At 37.1% G+C, this 20,089-nt stretch overlaps 1 protein-coding gene across 1 annotated transcript in view; it reads right to left on the bottom strand.

Moving 5' to 3' along the window:
• The window catches only part of LOC5566658 (GTP-binding protein Rit2), a 37,594-nt gene that overhangs the window by 7,902 nt on the left and 9,603 nt on the right, over window positions 1-20,089 (bottom strand). The window contains exons 2-3 of the mRNA XM_021841645.1: window positions 5,664-5,986; window positions 5,463-5,600 (exon numbers count right to left, since the gene is read on the bottom strand). Of these exons, the coding sequence (XP_021697337.1) occupies window positions 5,463-5,600; window positions 5,664-5,986 (461 nt within the window). The remainder of the gene's footprint in view (window positions 1-5,462; window positions 5,601-5,663; window positions 5,987-20,089) is intronic.

Here is a 20,089-nt window from a genome sequence, read left to right as displayed (position 1 = left end):
AGAATTTGATATGAAATTTTTCAGTTTTGTTTGTACCATCTGATTAAAACACGATTATCTTCATCTAGTTGTGAATGAATAAAGGATTACTGTTTGATTGTTAGAAAAATTAAAAACAACTAGGAGTGTTACTTTAATAAACAAATTTTTAAGGTATATTCCGTGCACCACTGTGAGTTTCTACTTTTTACGCCTTCTATTTCTGTTCTTACCATTCACCACTTATAATGAATTCAAAGTAGTAACAAAATTACATAGCATACATTCGACAGTTTGTCGAACAAAACTGAAGACTAACAAAAAATATAAACCAAGAGGAAAAGAAAAAAATAATAAATAAATATGGCATAAGGTACTTTTGGCGCTTTGAAATATACTGTGTACTCATATAGTTGTAGATTCAAAACTATAAGATTTTTTTTAATGATTTAAAATGGTTTTAGTATATCATTATAAAATAAAATCGGCTTCGTAATGCCTCTGAGCACTTGAGCCTGCAAATAAACCATTATTTATGATAATTTACAACGAGATTTGATTTTTAAATGTAATTGAAAACATTCAGAGACCATTTCAGGCATTAAAATTCAACGTTAGTGTACTAAAAATCAACGATTTTGTCGGTTACGCCTATATTCGTGGAGGTATTTGAGATAGGCCCTCCAAACTGTCTGAGTTCAAATAATTCAATCCACCAGAGCAACCAGGACTTACAGATTTTCCATGAAAAAAATTAACACAGTCGATCTATGAGCCTATGCATGCTATAAAACACTTGACCTTTACTGTGCGCGCTGATTTCAAGTTACCCTTGAGAGAGAGCGAGACAACACCAACACACGGGGCCAGGGGGGTGGCATGAGCCAACATTTACCAACCCAACATCAATTCAACATGGCATCAAGTGTTCTTGTTTTGATTATTTTAGGAGGGACAAAACATATGTTTGTATGGGTAGGAGACATCAATTATACCTCGATGATGCGTAAAACATTAAACAAAATGATGCACTAATGAAAAGCGTCATCAAATACGACGATTCAATGCGATATGTTTAACTGCCAGAATCTAGCACTAGCAGCGTATGAGCCATATACTCGAAAATCAGGACCAAGGTTAGGGCAAACCGGCCAGAAAGTAGGTACCAAAACTCGAAGTACCAAAACGATATGAGGAAGAGCCGAAATGTATGCAGGATGACAGTCGTGTCAGTCCCTTGCACGGGGCACAGTAAAAGTAAAAATAACAAAAGAATTTATGGTATGTGCAGAGGCTCATTAGGCCCGAAGGCTACTTTTACAGTGTTCCGTTTTGTCTCAAAATCCGAACAGACTCATATTCCGAACACTCGGATTTTGTATGGCGAGTCGGTTGAAACATTTCACTGAAATGTATCATCAAATCTACAGCAAATAGTAGTCAATTACAACTCAATTTTAATTAAGCTTGATTGGCCGCCCGTTGTTGCAACTCCAGTATCGCCAGATCAGCTGCTTTTACATAAGGAACCAACCAGATGACTGCTTGGGACTAACATGCACCCTCAGTGTATAAGTGCTGGTGATCTTCTATTTTGAGGCAACAATGACGCCTACCACGTCAGAATGCAAATCAATGAGGGGAAGGGGATGGAGTTGATGATGCACTTGAAACTGGCACAGTAGACTGTATGTACCCCTGCATCTACGATAGTTCATGCGGGAAGGTGAAGGAGTGGTAATTTCATGGCAGAGAGGTTTGCTATTGGATAAAAAACGGTACCCCCGTTTGTTTGACCACATTTAATCTGAACACTTTTTAATCTGTACCCCGCTAATTTGCACATCGTTCAGATTAAAAATGGTTCAAACGTCATTTGGCTCATGGAACGGAGTGAAGTGAGATGGAACGCTGTAGAACGGAACGCAGAATCAAAACAAAACAGTGAAAGAGGTAACCAGAAACACGTTTCTAGGGTGACTAGATGTTCAAATTAAAAATGAACCCCGATGGTTTGCATGAGGTACCGTTCAAATTAGTGGGGTGCACGGTATGTATCAGGCGTAAAGAAAGGCGGGATGAGCAAATGAAAGATACAAGTACAAATTACGAGGAAAGGGGCGAGCTGGGATCGATCTCATGACTATGGAAATACTAAACATTGCACTTGTTTTCGTAAAAACTAATGTCTTAATAATCCTTTGCGCAAAGTAAAATCAAAACAAAAACGATAACGTTGGTATCGAAGCAACTGTTTATAAAACATCTGTGATATATTTTGATCATGCCTAAGGCTTCAAAAAACAACATGTTTCATTGGGAAAGGATTTATGGAGTCTTGATTTAAACATATGAATTAAATTGCTTAGGCGGGCGGTCTTACCCCGTCTTCCCTTATCTATGGTTGCTAACTTTTGATTGAACTCGTGCATTGGTCCATGAACCGATGCACGAGTTCACAAATTTGACGTTTGAGCGTTGCCGAATTTAGCTGGGGAATGGGAAAGGATGATTGATTGACCACCTACGTAAGAAAGATGCAGAGAACTCTACGACCTCTCATAGGTGTTATGCGATGGAAAGGGTAGTGCAATAGGATACGTTCGGTAGACGTTCTGGCCGACAAAGGGTTGATATTTACGCATTGTGGTTATGCGCTGCTGATCAGAACAAACTCACCAGATTCGTTTTTCGAAAATCCTCTGCAATCTGTCACTCTTCTAATGATAAACGATATCGCGAGCCGTAACGTAGCACTGCCCATCAAAATGTTCGCACTGCAGTTCTTAAGGTGACACGGAAGACCGTGTTATTTTCCCTATCTTTTGTCTCACTCTAACAATTATCATCAAAACTTGGTGGAAGAAAATCTCGAGTTTTAGTGAACCGACGGAACTGAAAATTTATTGGGTTGTGCACTACATATATAGAATCATAGTGATACATTTTTCACGTCGATATATAGAGCGGTTCTTGGGATTTGCTTCTTCAAATGGATAGGGTGATTATGATGACGTCCCGTGCATCCACGAACCACATTCAATTTTTGAATCAACACGCACGGAAATAAAAAAAAACGAGTCGTGAAAAACATGTTTCTACAGACGTGACATTTGCACGTGGCGTAGCACCATCCGCCGAATCTAATTTTCACCAGCGGAACTTAAAAAGAAAAAAACGCGGACGAGGTAAACGTGACACAAAATTCAAAACGCAGCAGCCCGCGCGCATGGCTTGCTGCGATCTTTAAAGTTTTTGTGAGATATAAACAGTTCAGAAAATCAATCGATGAAGTTATGTACTTTAAATATTGTAGCACCAATGTAGTTCTCTCACTCATTGATTTTGTTCAAAACCATGCCAAGTAAAGGGTGTCCACGATGAAATTGCCACACTATGAATTTGCTTTTTTCGTTAGGTAGAATTTAATGAAAATTTGGGTGGATTTAGTTCAAAGTGCATTATTTACATCCTGGAAGTTTTGAAGTCCTGTGATCAAAACTCGCGGAAATGGAGTCTGAAGAACAGATCGTGCGTGATAAAATCTTGCGCATTTCTATCTTTTTTTAACGAGATTTTTAGCCTTGGGCTAATTTATCTCGGGACCAACGGCTTTACTTCCCTTCCGAAGGAAGTTGTTACTATAACATTTATGTCATAAGTGACTATCTTGGGGATGGGATTCGATCCCAGGTCCTCGGCGTAAGAGGCGTGTATTCTAACCACTACACCAGCCCCGTCCCCATCCTTGCGCATTCATCACGAGAACAAGGATCTCTCACATCGTTCCATCGCTAAAACGTTGGGAATCGCGAATTCCATGGTGTCTCGAGTGGTTAAGCGGTTCGAGGAACGATTGAGCACCGATCGGAAGCACCAAAAATCACAACCGCGTAGTTGGGGCCTTCAACCGAAACCCGACCGCCTCCGTTCGGGATGTGGCTAAAAACCTGCACCTAAGCCGAAGTTTTGTCCAGAAGGCCAAAACTAAGGCTAGGCTTCGAACGTTCAAGGTAGAAAAGGCCCCTAATCGCGACGAGAAGCAGAACAAGTCCGCCAAAACCCGTGCCAGGAAGTTGTACCTCAACATGCTGACGAAAGTTGAATGCTGCATCATGGCAATTTGCAAATTTGCGAAGAAATTCCTGATTTGGCAAGTCATTTGCACGTGCGGGAAGCGGAGTACATCTTTCGTGACCCAGGACACGATGAACGGACAGGTGTACATGAAAGAGTGCCTCCAGAAGCGGCTGCTTCCTTTCCTGAAGGCCCACAACGTCCCAACAATCTTCTGGCCGGATTTGGCCTCATGCCACTACACCAAGGACGTGCTGAAGTGGTATGCGGACAATAAGGTCAATTTCGTGCCGAAAATGTTCAACCCTCCCAACACTCCGGAGCTCCGTCCCATCGAGAAGTACTGGGCGATTATGAAGCAGCACCTTCTTAAACGACCTAAGGTAGTGAAGACAGTCGAGGAACTGAAGAAAGTATGGGTTTACATGCAAAAAACGGTTGATTCACAGGTTGTGCAGAATCTTATGGCCGGGGTTTAGGCCAAGGTGCGGGCATTTGCGTATGGACTGTAAATAAAATACGAGTAAAATGAAGTTTAATAGTTATTTTTCAATCCTTGAAAATTTGATGGCAATCGAATGAAAACTCGAAATTTGCGAATCAGTTTTGTGTGTGGCAATTTCATCGTGGACACCCTCTATAGCAAATTGATGCAATTCAATTCATTACTGTAGTGAAGCTACTTTGTACTTATCAAGTATTAGGTATTATTTTAGAGTAGTGTTTGATTCTTCGGCCTTGTCGCTTGATCCTGCGGGGGCAGAATCAAACATGCCGCGCGTTGTTCACGTAGTGAAATGAAAAATCGCCGCAGATCGTTAATAGTGTTTAATCTATTGATCGCGTCACTTGTTCAGCATACATTTCGATTATCGAATAATATCGCGAATCCGGTTAGGCGTGAATATATCATGGATCGCATCACCAACCATTGGCGATTCCCAGATCCTTACAATATCCCACTAACCCAATATTCTTCCCATAACAACTGTGGAGATGCAGAGGTATACTCGGTCTCTAGTTACAATGGTTGTCTAACTAACATTCCTTCCCTTTCCCGATGACCTTAAGGCGCTGGTCTTGACTTTTAAATTTTGAGCTCTCCTTTTGTGAACATTGAGAATGCTAAGCTAATCCCAAGCCCCATTAATTAAATCTCTGTGCAACTTCGATTGTTCTGGTCAATCTCGGAGTAGCAACTACAAATTGTACAATCATTTATGCTCAAGCCAACGCTCATGATCATAATGTTTTTCTGCTAGAGACATCGTGACAAATTTGAAGATTGCAAGAATGTTTTTCAATAGTACACGATAAAATGCTTAAACTGGAGTACCTTACTCTTAAGTTTTTTCTTCATTATAACACCGTGTAATTGAATAGAGGTATCTATTCTGAAAACCTACCCTTTGTTCCTCTTTCCTTCGAATCTCCCGAACCAGTGAGAAAAACGCCTCATCAATGTAGTGTCGCAAAGCGGCTGAAGTTTCATAGAAAGGACAACCAAACTGTTTGGCCAAAGTTTTGCCTTCCTCGGTAGAAACCTAAAAGAAACATTCTCAAGTTAGTACATTTCTCAGTGTATGTGACTGCACCCAAAAACCCACCTTCCGTTGCGACTGCAGGTCCAACTTGTTGGCAACCAGCACCAACGGAATGTCCTCGGTGAGCCGAACTCGTGCAATCAGCTTCCTGTACTCGGACGCCTCCTGGAAGCTGTGCCGATCGGTAACCGAGTAGCAGATGATGAACCCCTCGCCGCATCGCATATACTGATCCCTCATGGCGGTGAATTCCACCTGACCGGCAGTGTCCAGTATGTCCAGCAGGGCCGCTTCGCCATCGATGACGGCCTGCTGTTGGTACGAGTCCTCAATTGTGGGGTCGTGATAGTCCAGAAAACTGTGACTCACAAACTGAAGCGTGACGGCTGCAAAAGGGAAAATGGATTACCCGATTAAATTAAAGTTATTTTTGTTTTAAGAGAAATTATTGATTTCATCCAGTCAGTGATCTGATCGATTGCGACCGATTGACGCAACAGTTTCGGGCCCGAGGTATTTTTGGAGAAATTTATCGCACCCTTCAGCCGGCACATCAAAAGGTGACTGACCAATGAGCAAACTATTCATCACCATCATCATCAACAGCATGATTTAATATCGATTTTGCATATCTCCTCTCTTCATCTATACATCATCGTGTTTATTGTTCGCTGAGCAAAGCTGCGGTCGAATTCGTTTGCTTGTTCTGCCAGGTGAAATTAATCGGATGGTTTATTTCTAGCAGGTAGGCAAGCATCTACTGGGAGAAAAAAAAATCGTATGGTATCAACAGCTAAACAAATAAGGTAAAGGTTGATTCGTCAATTTTGTTAATTATTATATATAATATCTATCGAATTCAATGTTTAACGATTTGGGATCGTCCATAAATTACCTTACGTAAAACTGGTCCCGTTTCAACACCCCAACCCCTCAAAGAGAGTGTTAATCTTTGTGTCACACTTTTTGTATTGAGACTCTTAAAATTCTACTGAGACTATGAATCTTCAAATATTTCTGAACCCATTAATAGCGTGACACAATTTATGGACGATGCCTTTTCAGACTGAGTACCTCATTACGTTGATGTTTATGTTATTAATATCTCAAAAGTCTTATTTTCATTTTATTTGATTTGTTTCAGTGTAAAATATGTGACATAATTTTCTTAGCTTAGCACCGTAATCCGAAATCCAATTCATCACTGGGGCAAATATGACCAGGTTGAAATTGAATAGCATTTTCTTCCAATGACGATGAAGCTTTTCTTGGCGTCAAAGAGATTCAATGTTTTTTAGTTTATGGATGTCGAATGGCGAATAATTTTTAGCATCAGGCGTTATTGTTCGTGTGAATATGTTTTAAATTTATAATTGTTCTAGCTCTTACGTCTGTTTGTCTGTGATATTGCCATACCGTTCTGAGTATATGATGTGTCTCTAAGAAAAATGTATTCAATTCAGTATTAAATTACATTAGCTAACTTTTAATGACTTTTGGAGATGACATGAGAATATAGTTAGAATTTAATTGCTCGATTCAAAAAGTATTACGTCAAGTCCAATTATCCAAAAGTTTTTTTGTTGATTACAAGATAGGTTGTATATCTGCCAGAGCGTAGGTGTACCAAGCATATCGTGCCCTCTGACTATACCATATGCCATCCTGTTGGCCCACTCCGCGCCCAAACGAAGAGAAAGCAATACGGTATTGCGTTATCAGCATGTCACCGATGGAAACGTATCCATACACAAACTCACTTCTTTACGCTCTCGCTCCCATTCGTTTCCTTCCGCGCAACCTTGAATCGAACTTCAGGCAACCGCAGAACGCCGATAAACTTAGGGTGGCCACCAAAATCCTTTCCTAAAATTTCCGCCTTTTACCGGTATAATTATGCATCATTTTCCTGGTATAGGTATGGTATGACCATAGTTACAATTAAGCTAAAAACAGAGTTACATGTTTAAAACAAATTTTAAAACAATAAAGGGTTTCTAGAAATAATGTTTTGGTTTACAGAATTAAAAATTTTGTTTAGGGGCCGTCCCCTAATTACGTAAGGGTTAATGGGGGGAGGGGGGTGTTTTCGTAGATAAGAGCGTCTGTAGGTTTGGATCACTGCCGAGTGGTACTTCTTCATACGGAAACACAATCGAGTATTTATGGGTAACTGTAATTTATTAACCTTCCAGTCGGCACGCGGTTTGCCACCGTCAAAGCTGCTGTTGTGAACGAAAAGCGAGGTTTTTTCAATAGTGTTGTACAAAATACAACTGCGCGACGACTTGAGTTTACTGACTGAAACGACGGATATTTACTAAACAAACTAAACTGAGCAAAAACTGTATTTGCACAAACAATTAGGGGAACTTACGTATTGTCGGCAGCCTAAGCAGCTGAACTTTTAAGAGGGCAATTTTACGCAACAATACAGCACAACAATTAGCAGGAGACACCTGAACTACACTTGAGCACTCTTCATTTGTTAATTATTATACACAAAACACTATTTTATTCTCTTAATCTTCTATTTTTCCTCACCAAAGTCGCGAGGCACTTGTTATTTTATCGGCAATGCAACTACTATTGTCGGCAATAAAAATATTCACATAGGCAATCCAAAACTGCGCAAAAACTAGTTTATGTATTGGTAACATTTCGTATTTGTTGACAAATCCTTAAATTAAACGTCACTCGACTAATTCAAGACTAACAATTCAAAAGGCCTCATCTCCAAAAAGTAAACAATGAGAAAAATGCAATCTTGTTTTGTCAAACAATAAATCAAATTTAAATTATGAATTTAAGCATTTTATGTTATTTTATCGTCCAGAAAGTCGATGGATAAACTGATTTATCGCTATGAATATTCATTACTATCATTTTAGCAAAAAAATCCTGCTAAAAAAACGAGTCAAAGGAAATGAGGCTTTTATTTCACCAAAAGCTGTGCAGCCCTTTTCATTTGTGCCCATAGACGCCGGTCGACGCTGATGAGGCCTGTGAGTTGACGCCTTTGTTTACTCTAAAATGTGTTGAGGCCTTCTAGTTGTGGCTTGTTTTTTCATCATCTTCAGATGTGGCCTTTTGAAAATCATTCAAAATTCATGATAAAATACGATAATTGAAGTGTAGAAGAGTGTTACGTGGTAAAGCAAGGTACATGGGATCTCTGCAGCAAGAGGAGATTCGTGCGGTCGATTAAATATGTGATTTATTCAATCATCGTCATCGAGAGCGAGCGAGAGTGTCGTCGAGCAATTATATGGAAATATTTGTTCAATTGAAGTAATATTTCAATTGAACGTTATGTTTCATGCAATTGTAACGAAATCGTGTTGTTATCAATAAGTCGTGAAGTACAGACATGCTGACACAGGTATTATTAGGTAGTATGATACAAAATACATCACTCCACAGGAACCCGACGGAAAATTTGATTATGTTCGCCGTTGAGACTATCCCTGTGTAAAATAATACATGGAGCGGAGCGGCTGAAGTATTACTTGTATCTGTTTAGTAAATTTAAAACATATTTTCGTAATTTTAGTTGCAATTTTGATGTTTGTTTAATAGGCCTCAACTCGGTTTCAAGTAAATATAGAAATGGGGTCTTTTTGGGAAAAGGCTGCATTTGCGATTAATATCCTAATTATACGGAAACGAGATGGGGCCTTTCAGAAAAATTATATTTTTTCAACTTTCATGCATATTTTGCATGACTATTGTATGTTACAGTAAGAATAGGCTCTTATACACTTAATTCAGCAGAAACCCGATTTGTTTACATTTTGGACTTGAGGCCTTTTCAAATGTTGGTCTTGAATTGAAAGGGCCAATGCAGAAAAATACGGACTACACTGAGAACAGAATTGCAGTTATTAATAAAATAGCAAAGAGTCAAATTGAATACACATCGCCACTAAATTAATGCAGACTAAGGCGCCGTCCAAAAATTACATAACGCTCTAGGGGGAGGGGGAGTAGGCTCAAACGTTGTGGCTCAAACACAAAATTTATTTATTTTTTTCATGCAAAGACCGTTGCGGAAGGGGGAATGGTCGAAAATTGTACATTTTAACGTTATGTCATAAATGAACGCTGCCCAATTTCGTTTTCATTTATTTCATCGAATATTTTTTGTATTCAATCTCATTATGGCAGCACTTTGGCTGTAAAAATTGCCATGTCATGGTTATAAACTTGCAGCAATTGCGAATCCAACCTAGAAGTTGCAGGGTGACGTCATGGGTACTTGATTCATAATATTGTGCTCTGCAAGAAAAATCTACGGAACACGATTATCGGATTACTTGAATTTCAGAGTTGCGTTTGAATGGGTTACATGCATGCCCATTCTCGCTACTCACACTACGGTTTATTAGGGATCGGTTTATTTTTCAAAAGCTCTCAAAACCAAAAATTCTTGTTCTCGTATGAATTCAAATCATATTAGAAGAGAAACCTCAAAGTTTAAGCCAAAAATATTAAGATTTTGAGGGGGCGCAAGCGTCTTGATGGTAAATTTTCAAGTTATAAAAAATGGCCTTCAGTGCAGTCATCATAACTTCGGTAATTTCTAAACAATTTTGAAACTTTCAGCACCATTATCTTAAAAATTAAATTTATGAAAACTTTGTAGAAAATCAAATTTGTGTAAAATCAAAACTAGTTTCAATAAAAACTAGTTTACTCCTAATGTTTCCTCATTTTACTAAAAAATATCTTTGTTTGGCCATGACTTCATGAATACTCAACCGATTCCAAATCTGTTTGCATGTTTTAGAAGCTCATTTAATTGTTTTCAAACTTTTCATACACCACATTTCACTAAAAAAATGTTTTGACCAAGTTATACAACAAAAACTGCACAAAAACATGAGTTTTTAACGAAAAACATCAAGTTTTTTTTAATTTTTGTCAGTTAAACAATATTTTTAAAGCTGAAACTGGTTTTCCTCATTTATCAATCCTTTGAAAAGGACTTCTCAACAATTTTTAAATAATTTTGCAACATTAATATTTTTGCTCATGTTAAAAATATATGCACTATTCAACTCGTAATTGAAACAAAATGATTTTTAAACACAAGCTTTATAGGAAAAATGAAATTTTTGGCGAAAAAACTTAAATAGACCAAAGTGATTCGATTTTTTCTTTAAAAAAATCATGTTTTTAATTAGTTTTTGTTACAAAACTAAGCCAAACCCATTTTTTAAAAATGTGTTGTATGAACAGTATGGAAACAACTATTTTTTGCTTCAAAAACATGTACATACAAATATTTGAAATCGGTTAAGTATTTATGAAGTTATGGTCAAACAAATATGAATTTTTCAGTTAAATGAAGAAAAATTTCGAGAAAACTACTTCTAACAAAAATTGTTTCGATTTAAGACATATTTAATGTTTTACAAAGTTTTCATAAATTTTATTTTTGGGGCCCAGATAGCCGTAGCGGTAAATGCGCAGCTATTCAGCAAGACCAAGCTGAGGGTCGTGGGTTCGAATCCCACCGGTCGAGGATCTTTTCGGGTCGGAAATTTTCTCGACTTCCCAGGGCATAGAGTATCTTCGTACCTGCCACACGATATACACATGAAAAAATGGTCATTGGCATAGTAAGCTCTCAGTTAATAACTGTGGAAGTGCTCATAAGAACACTAAACTGAGAAGCAGGCTCTGTCCCAGTGGGGACGTAACGCCAGAAAGAAGAAGAAGAATAAATTTTATTTTGAAAATAATGATGCTAAAAGTTTTAGAATTGGTTACACCGAAGTTATGGTGACTTCACTGAAGGCCATTTTCTATAACTTGAAAATTCACCTTCAAGACGCTTGCGCCACCCTTCTTCTTCTTCTTCTTCTTGGCATTAACGTCTTCACTGGGACAGAACCTGCTTCTCAGCTTAGTGTTCTTATGAGCACTTCCACAGTTATTAACGGAGAGCTTTCTTTGCCAAAGTTGTTATTTTAGCATTCGTATATCGTGTGGCAGGTACGATTATACTCTATGCCCAGGGAAGTAAAGGAAATTTTCATTACGAAAAGATCCTGGATCGACCGGGAATTGAACCCAGACACCTTCAGCATGGCTTTGTTTTGTAGCCGCGGACTCTAACCACTCGGCTTGCGCCACCCCTAAATCTTAATATTTTTGGCTCAAACTTTGAGGTTTCTCTTCTAGGGTAAGGGATCTAATTTTCGACCCAGTGCTAATTTTCGACCCATTGATAGAACAAATGTTATTTAAACTACTATGTGAAATTTTCAAACATTTTTAAATCACTAGAAAATGCCATTGCTGTTATACCTGTTATGATCCATTAAAAATTGTATCTATATAACGGAGTTTTAATCCTAAATTGATAATTCCTGATATCCCTGTGTCTGAATCAGTCCTTTTTTCTTCCATCGATGAAAAATCGCCACATATTGAAAAGGCTTAAATCAGTATAAAAACTGATCAAAGGGATGCTTAATCGATAAAGTTTGATGAAGACAGATAAAATTTAAGCATATAGTATTAAATTTTGTGCATTTATAAGCGAAAATAAATTTTATTACGCGTTTGAAATTGTCCGAAAGTTGAAACACCAGGTTTCAAAAAAGCATGCTATGATTTCAGCAGGTGATGTGTTTCAGTTTTCGACCCTTCATCAAAAATTAACATCGTTCATAATGGTGGTTGTTCTTTTGTGGTGTTGAATTTCTTGCTACAACGGTTTTTAACCAAAACGGTAAGAAATATACTCATCTTGCTTCAATTTAAACAAAATTATATGAATTAACATATTATAGCGCCCAGAAAAGTACAGACAAGTACAGTACCGACCACAATGGAGGAGGAGGCAGAATTTGAGGTGTGAATATTCGGCAATCAGCGACGGGGATGGCTAGTGAAACGTGACTCAACGTTGGAGCATGTCGAAGGGTTTCTTGATACTGCTGAAAGGCCCAGCTACTTTAAAGACAAACCATCCAGATGAATTGATAGAGCATGATAAATAAAATCGCGATATTCTTAGAAAGGAGCGGAAGAGAGAATCCGGAATGAAGAAACAATTCCACGCTGAAGAAAAGCGATTTGAGCGAAATTTAAAGGGGAAAAAACAATGTACCTAAACGGCCCATCAAATAAAAGTCGAAGCCTCAAAATCGAGAGCTAAAAGAAGAATTTGAGTTTTTTACTTGAACTATTAAATAATGGAATGGAACAAATGTTTTAAACAAAATGGCTTTACATGTTAAAATAACAATATCCCGTTGCTGTAGTATATCCTATCGCAACAGTAGAATGTAATGTAGTATGTTCCACGTGAAAGCGTTTAAATGGTAGAAAATTCGATTAGTGTTCATGAATGTCGCCGTTCCTTGGTCATACAGTTTGTACTTAAGGCTCAAGAATCCATCATTCAATCATCAGCAATCATCAAAAATGCAAAAACAGTTGTTTCGTTCAAATTACAAAAAAAAAATCTCAGAAAAATCTATCATCACAATCTAGATAGCAAGTGTAATGCAATGATAGATTTTCTTGAATTTTGTCTAAATTTTGAGCAAAAAAAAACAGGTTTTGTAAAGCTTTGTAAAACATGATGGTTACTTTCCTCCTAAATTATGATATTGTAGTCCACAACTTAATCACGAAATTCCACAAACTATTAGACTAATGACGAAACGTATTACATTCAACATCTTCAAAGGATGTGAAAGGGATACAAAACCAAAAATTTATGGTATTCAGGAGCCTTCCTTAGATCTATCAGATAATAACTCTTGAACTGATTATCATAAAGTTCGTTAATGAAATGGGAAGCATACACTTTTTCCATTGGGATGTAATTCTAAAAAGAAAAATAATCGAAGAATATTCAATAATGAATTGATAATTTTCGCCCATATATTAATGTTTAAAACTTGCCACGTTCCCTTTACGCTCTCGAAAAAAAAAAAAAATATTCCCATCAGATAAGCACAAACTTGATATAAATTCATTAATATAGTGTTTTCCTTATACAATATACCGATTATTTTGTATCAATTGGTACAGGTCGAAAATTAGCACATGCATGGGTCGAAAAATAAAACAATGGGTCGAAAAATAGCACAAAATATAAAGTAATTAATCTATAAAAATACAAAAAATACAATGAAATATCATCAGATAGAAGTTATTCATGAACAAATAATATGTTTTGTTATTCGACTGCCAAATTTGAATATTAGTTGATGTTTTTTGCAGGGGTTTTAGGAGTTTTATACTCACATGCTGATTTCATGGGTCGAAATATAGTGCTTTTACCCTAATATGATTTGAATTTATAAGAGCACACAATTTTTGGTTTTGAGAACTTTTGAAAAATAAGCCGCACCCTAGTTTCTATACGCAAAAAATCGCTAAAAGGTAACGCAAAATTGAAAATTATACAGGCTTTTTTTACGTTCATATTATTCTCAGTGTAGGAGAATATCAAAATTTGCCCTTTGCAAATCAATTCACTTATGATTTGACACAAATACATCATCCTCTGATTGTCTGTAGAACAACAGGAGTGTTGCCAAAATATTTAACCTATCAAAAGACGAATATTTTATATGTTTCTCAGTATATTGAAGTATATGCGCTACAATCAGGGTAGGCAATCGTCACCGTCAAATGGAAAAAGTCGTCGACGAAACTAAAAAAAGAATCGTCACTCAACCAGCGTTGGATGACGATTTGCTGCTGTTGTCCGCCACAAAGGCTCGGCGTCATGACGAACAAAGAAGCCTCCTTCGTTATGGTCGAATCTTCGTTCGGGAGCTCTGAGCCGACTAAACATATGAACCGTGGCGTCGATAGATTATGTGCCTTTTTTGAAAAAATAAAACAAAAACAAAACAACAAAACGCGTCCGGAATTGAACAAATGAGCTCTGAATCGTCAATGTCACGCGCTTACCAACAGAGCTATTGTTGAAGCTTGAGGAGTACGGGTTAAATTGCCAATACAAGCAAATCTGGGATGGCATTCGCCGTTTTGTGCATAGCAAGCGAACTGCAATAGACGCCTCCTTCGTTTGAGAAAGGGGAGCGAACGGAATGAAGACAAAGTGGTTCGTTGACGATTTTGGATTGACGTTCGTCGTGCATTCTTTCGTTGATGACGAGACGACGACCTGCCAGAGTTATTATACTGGATGACGATGTCTTTTTTTTATTTCGTCATCGCACTGTGACGAATCTGACGATTGCCTGCCCTGGCTACAATCTTCAGATAAGGAAAGTATTGAAAGGCTTAATTGTTACCCATGCATGTTTTGTTGCCTAGTTCCAATGAATTAATTAGTTGTGTTTTTCAATGAATTTAAATTGTGAATAAAAAACACCGCAGTTGAATATGGTTTTCTGGCAACCTATTCCTATAATAAAAAGTGATTACCGAGGAAAGCAAAGTGCATTAATTTTAATTTGTGATTTGAAGCATAAAAATTCAGTATTTTCGAGTGCTTTATAGACAAATCAAAAGTTTAATAGTGCATGAGTGATCGGTGCATAGCTTTTGTGGCAAATTGATATTGGAGCGGAGAATTGGACATTTCAAAGTGGTGAGTTTTTCTTAAGCTGTTCTTGTGTTAATTTATTCGGCAGCACACAAATGACGATAATTTCGTAAGCATTTATTTCACTTTATGATAAAACCCATATTATATAATATTTTTGTGAAAGATGAGGTTAACATGGAAGATTATAGTTCAACGAATATATTGAGTACATTGAAGGTAACTTTTGTTCCGTAGATAAATTTTTACAAGGACGATAAGTGAGTGCTGCCGAAAATACCCTCAGGGTGCCGAAGCCATCATTTACCCTACTTAACTTGGGTTAACATGGAATGATAATGATAATGATTGGTTCTAACTATGCGCGCGTTCTTACTATGAGTCACCTGTACGGAATCTCAAGGACTATTAACTGGTTTTAACTGCTATGGTGATTTTTTAAGATTTCAAAATACATACATTTTTAGATGAACAAACATTGCAGTAACTGAATTATAAAGGAATACTGAATACATAGAATTCCACATACAAGCATAACGGATTATGGCGCGAAATCAACACTGATGTAATTATGTCGACTATTGTAATGGAGCTGCTACCAACTAGGTACAGTCTAACCAATGTATTCCGATTTACGCGTAAACAGGGGGTTTGAGATTTCTTAAGCGCAATACAATTTATTTTATAATTTCATATACAAAAAAACTTATCTGAAAAAAATGTCTTACGTAATGAATCGACCTATTTTTATTATTATTACTTTTTTTATTAACAAGACTTTCAACCTGAGGTTGGTTAATCTCGAACAAAATTAATTCAACCTCAGTACGATTGGTTTGCTAAGGGACGTAGCATTTTAGGGGGGGAGGGGGAAGTCGGCGACTTAGCTACGAATCATGTATTAGGTATGGAAAAATAGGCTACGATGGGGGAGGGGGGTGTCAACATTTGGCCAAAAATGCTACGTCATTTATGGACGGTCCCTAATGGAGTATAGCAGATTCTTCGGTAGGTCATTGGTGTCATTCTTTAACATCCCAGTTGTAGCGCGATTTGCCACCGTTAGATCAGAACCATCACGCTGCTGTAGTGTACGACAAGCGAGGTCTTTCCAGCTGTGCTGTTTGATATACAACAGCACGCATACTAAAGTGTTAACTATAGTTTGTCAATTCAATAAGCTCAACATGAACATAATTGAGTTACTCAACTAAAAACATTCAGTGAAAAAAAATAAAAATAAATGTTGATAGAAATTCAAATAAAGAAAATAAAGTAATTAAAAATAGTATGAAATCAAAATTGCTTTCAAACACTTTTAACTCATAGAAATTAAAATCCTCACCGCTCAGCGAATAGTATACAGAAACTAGACTAAAAATGGCCAGAAGAACTCGGGAATAGACCTATGGCCGGAGTTATTCCGGCGGGTCACTGGGTCAGGTCGGGTAAAAAAGGGCATTTTTTGGGACATGTCAAGTCATCTTTATTTATTTTCCATGACAATCATTTTAATTTGCATAAATCATTAAGATCTTATATTTAACATTATAAATGAATGTTTTGGACCGGATGTGGTCACTCGGACTTAATGCCCTGAAAAACCGACTGTAGATTTGATGGATACTAAACTGTTTCAATTCTCGAAAAGTTGAGAACAAACATAGTTCACAAAAATGCGGTTCCATAAGTTTGGCACAGATATTTAGATGCAAATTGACCACTTCATAGTAAATTATTTAGATGCAAATTGACCACTTCATAGTAAATTTGAGGCGTCCAAGGGACCCAAAACAGGTCAAATTTGGGATCAATCAAATGCAGTAAACATGGTTATCCAAATTAATCTTTTCCCAAAAGGTTCAAATTATAGTGTTTATCCCGGGACAAAAAATACCGGGATTTAAAAAAAATCGGGATTACCCGTTTCCCGGGATAAAAATTACACCGTCCCGGGAATCCCTGGATTCCCGATATTAATGCAAAATGTCATGAAAATAACGATTTTGCTTCTCAGACTCAATTTTCATCGGATTAAATAGAAGAGCATCATAAGAAAAAGAATGAGTGGGTAATTATTTACATGAGAGGTCCGTATTACCAAACAAGTAAAACATAATCATTAATCTAGTTGCAAATTTGAACCATTAATGGTGGTAAGCTCCATCGAAGTTAATACGCCAATCGCGTATTAAAATCGAGGATAATACGCGATTGGCGAATTAACTTCGATGGAGCTTACCACCATAAATGGTTGTTTCTTTTGTTTCTTTACAAGATTGTTTATTTTCATAACCTTAGACTTTGAAAGTCAATCTGGAAGTTTGCCCAAATTCCTAATTTTCAATAATTGACTTTTAGTATGATCCACTACAATACCTTCAATGATTGTTGATCGCTGTACTTATACGATGTTAATGACGAATATACAAATTTTCAGGATCAAATTGTCTTAGGCAGCGTCCATTTATTACGTAACGCTAAATTTGGAAATTTTTTTTTTTTTTTAACATACAATGCGAGTGTATAAATATTCCACCGAACTAACCTGTGATCTTATGCGACTTAACTTATGATAACAAATGTCGATTTGACAGCTGCTACGGATTGATTCGACTTACTTTGTACGAGTGTACGGGACGAAACAAAATGCACAAATGAACTCAGAAAAGAAGTGTTTTATGCGAGGAAGTTCATCAATCTGACGAGTTTATCAACGGTGTTTTGCGAGTTTGATGTAATACTAACATAAACGAGTTGTAACATGAACTTTCATGCGATTTCTTGTTGTCTGGGATTCGTACCCCGGCTGTTAAGCCCGGCTCTCCGCATAACACCTTCTAGCGCAATATTGACCAACAGGCACAAAAGTCCATCACCCTGTCGTAGTCCCCGGTGGGATTCAAACGAACTGGAGTGTTCGCCTGAAACCTTCAGACAATTTTGCACACCTTCCATCGTCGATTCCTGGGAAAGCTGTTCTCGTCCATGATTTTCCATAGCTCTACGCGGTCGACACTGTCGTATGCAGCCTTGAAATCGATGAAAAGGTGGTGCGTTGGGACCTGGTATTCACGACATTTTTGGAGGATTTGCCGTACAGTAAAGATCTGGTCCGTTGTCGATCGGCCGTCAACGAAGCCGGCTTGATAACTTCCCACGAACTCTTTTACTACAGGTGACAGACGACGGAAGATGATCTGGGATAATACTTTGTAGGCCGCATTTAGAATGGTAATCGCTCGAAAGTTCTCACAATCTAACTTGTTGCCTTTCTTGTAGATGGGGCATATTACCCCTACCTTCCACTCCTCCGGTAGCTGTTCTGTTTCCCAGATTGTGCCTATCAGCCAGTGCAGACAAATGGCCAGCCTCTCCGGACCCATCTTTATGAGTTCAGCTCCGATACCATCCTTACCAGCAGCTTTATTGTTCTTGAGATGGTGAATGGCATCCTTAACCTCCCTTAAAGTGGGGGCTGGTTGGTTTCCATCCTCCGCAGTACTGACGAAGGCATTCCCAACTAACAATTCAGAGCCACAAACAAGCATGCATGTTTAATTATTGTTCAATAATGGTAATGGCAGCTGAATAAAAAATTTGCTCTATAAAGAGCTGAGAAGGTGCTTTTTTAACACAAACTTAGATCAATGTTCAACGTTATGCATTAGAATGAACAAAAGTTGAATCGCCACTTATTAAACGTTTCCAAAGATTCTCATTCGACTAGTCAAGATTGTTCTACAAATGAGCTGAACAAGACATGTTTACCTCAATTTAAAAGCCAATATTCCACTAAACAAATGTATATGTATAAAAGGATATTCAGAAGACGAACTAACGTTTTACTTACGTCGCACTTCAGCTATTCCCACAGGTTTAACATAAGCATGAATAAGAGCTGAATAAGTATCTTATAAAATCCTAATTCTGCTGCAGTATATTATAAGAACAGTTGATCCAATAGAGGCCAAAATGGCTTTTAACAAACACATTGTTTAGCAATAAATAAGCCTTGTAAAAGCGATCACACTATAGCTAAATTTCATAAAATGGAAAAAATATCCGAAATTCGTGTTGAGTTCCGAATGCATTTCAAAGCTCATAAATTATGCTTTCTTAAAACTTTTGAAATAGCTGTTCAGAAAATAAACATGGTCAGTCTCCAGAAATGCAGAATTATTGTGAAAAACAAAAATAAACATTTAAGCTAAGTATTCCGAGTAGGAGCAAAGTACTGACAAACAAAGCGTGAAATTGACTTGATTGACATAAGAGATAAAATATCTGAAGACAATATCAAAATTTTGTTCCTGGAACTTCTAATCCTATGAAAAATTTGATGTACGCAGATCTAATGAATAGCTCGCAGCTATTGGTAAAATCTTGCAGAATCTAAATATGACATGCCAATTTTGTTCTAGTAGTTTATTTTAGATATCATTTCCAGATATTTTATCTGTCAAGTTAATATAACTTTTAGCTATCCATAATATATTTTCTATTGCTAAGCTTTTTTCGCCGGCTCGGGATGTTTTTCCGTACAAGAAAAATGGAAATTTCGTTGACAGAATTGATTGAATAAATTTCTATAGCCAGCTACATTTGAAATGACATTTCTTCACAATTGAACAAATACTACGCTCTAAGAAAAATGATTTATTTGGCCATTTCTGAAAATAAAAATCGCATCAAGATATTCGAATATTTTTCTATTCATGTGTGTTCTGAGGACTAACCCTTCAAATGATTCAAATATATTCATACAGAGAACTTTTACTTCAATGCATATGTAATAGGTTTATGAAAAATACAAATAAAAAAATAATCAAACTATAATTTATAAAATTATTTAAGTTAATTAATCAGTTTTGAACAAACTAAAACTTATTATGAAATTAGATTTAATCATTTTGTGTAAATAAACATTATTTTGACCAAC

This window comes from Aedes aegypti, chromosome 2 (genome assembly GCF_002204515.2).
Source record: "Aedes aegypti strain LVP_AGWG chromosome 2, AaegL5.0 Primary Assembly, whole genome shotgun sequence".
NCBI lineage: Eukaryota > Metazoa > Arthropoda > Insecta > Diptera > Culicidae > Aedes > Aedes aegypti.
The sequence above is the reverse complement of the archived record's forward strand: the minus strand, read 5'-3'. Positions and strand labels throughout refer to the sequence as shown.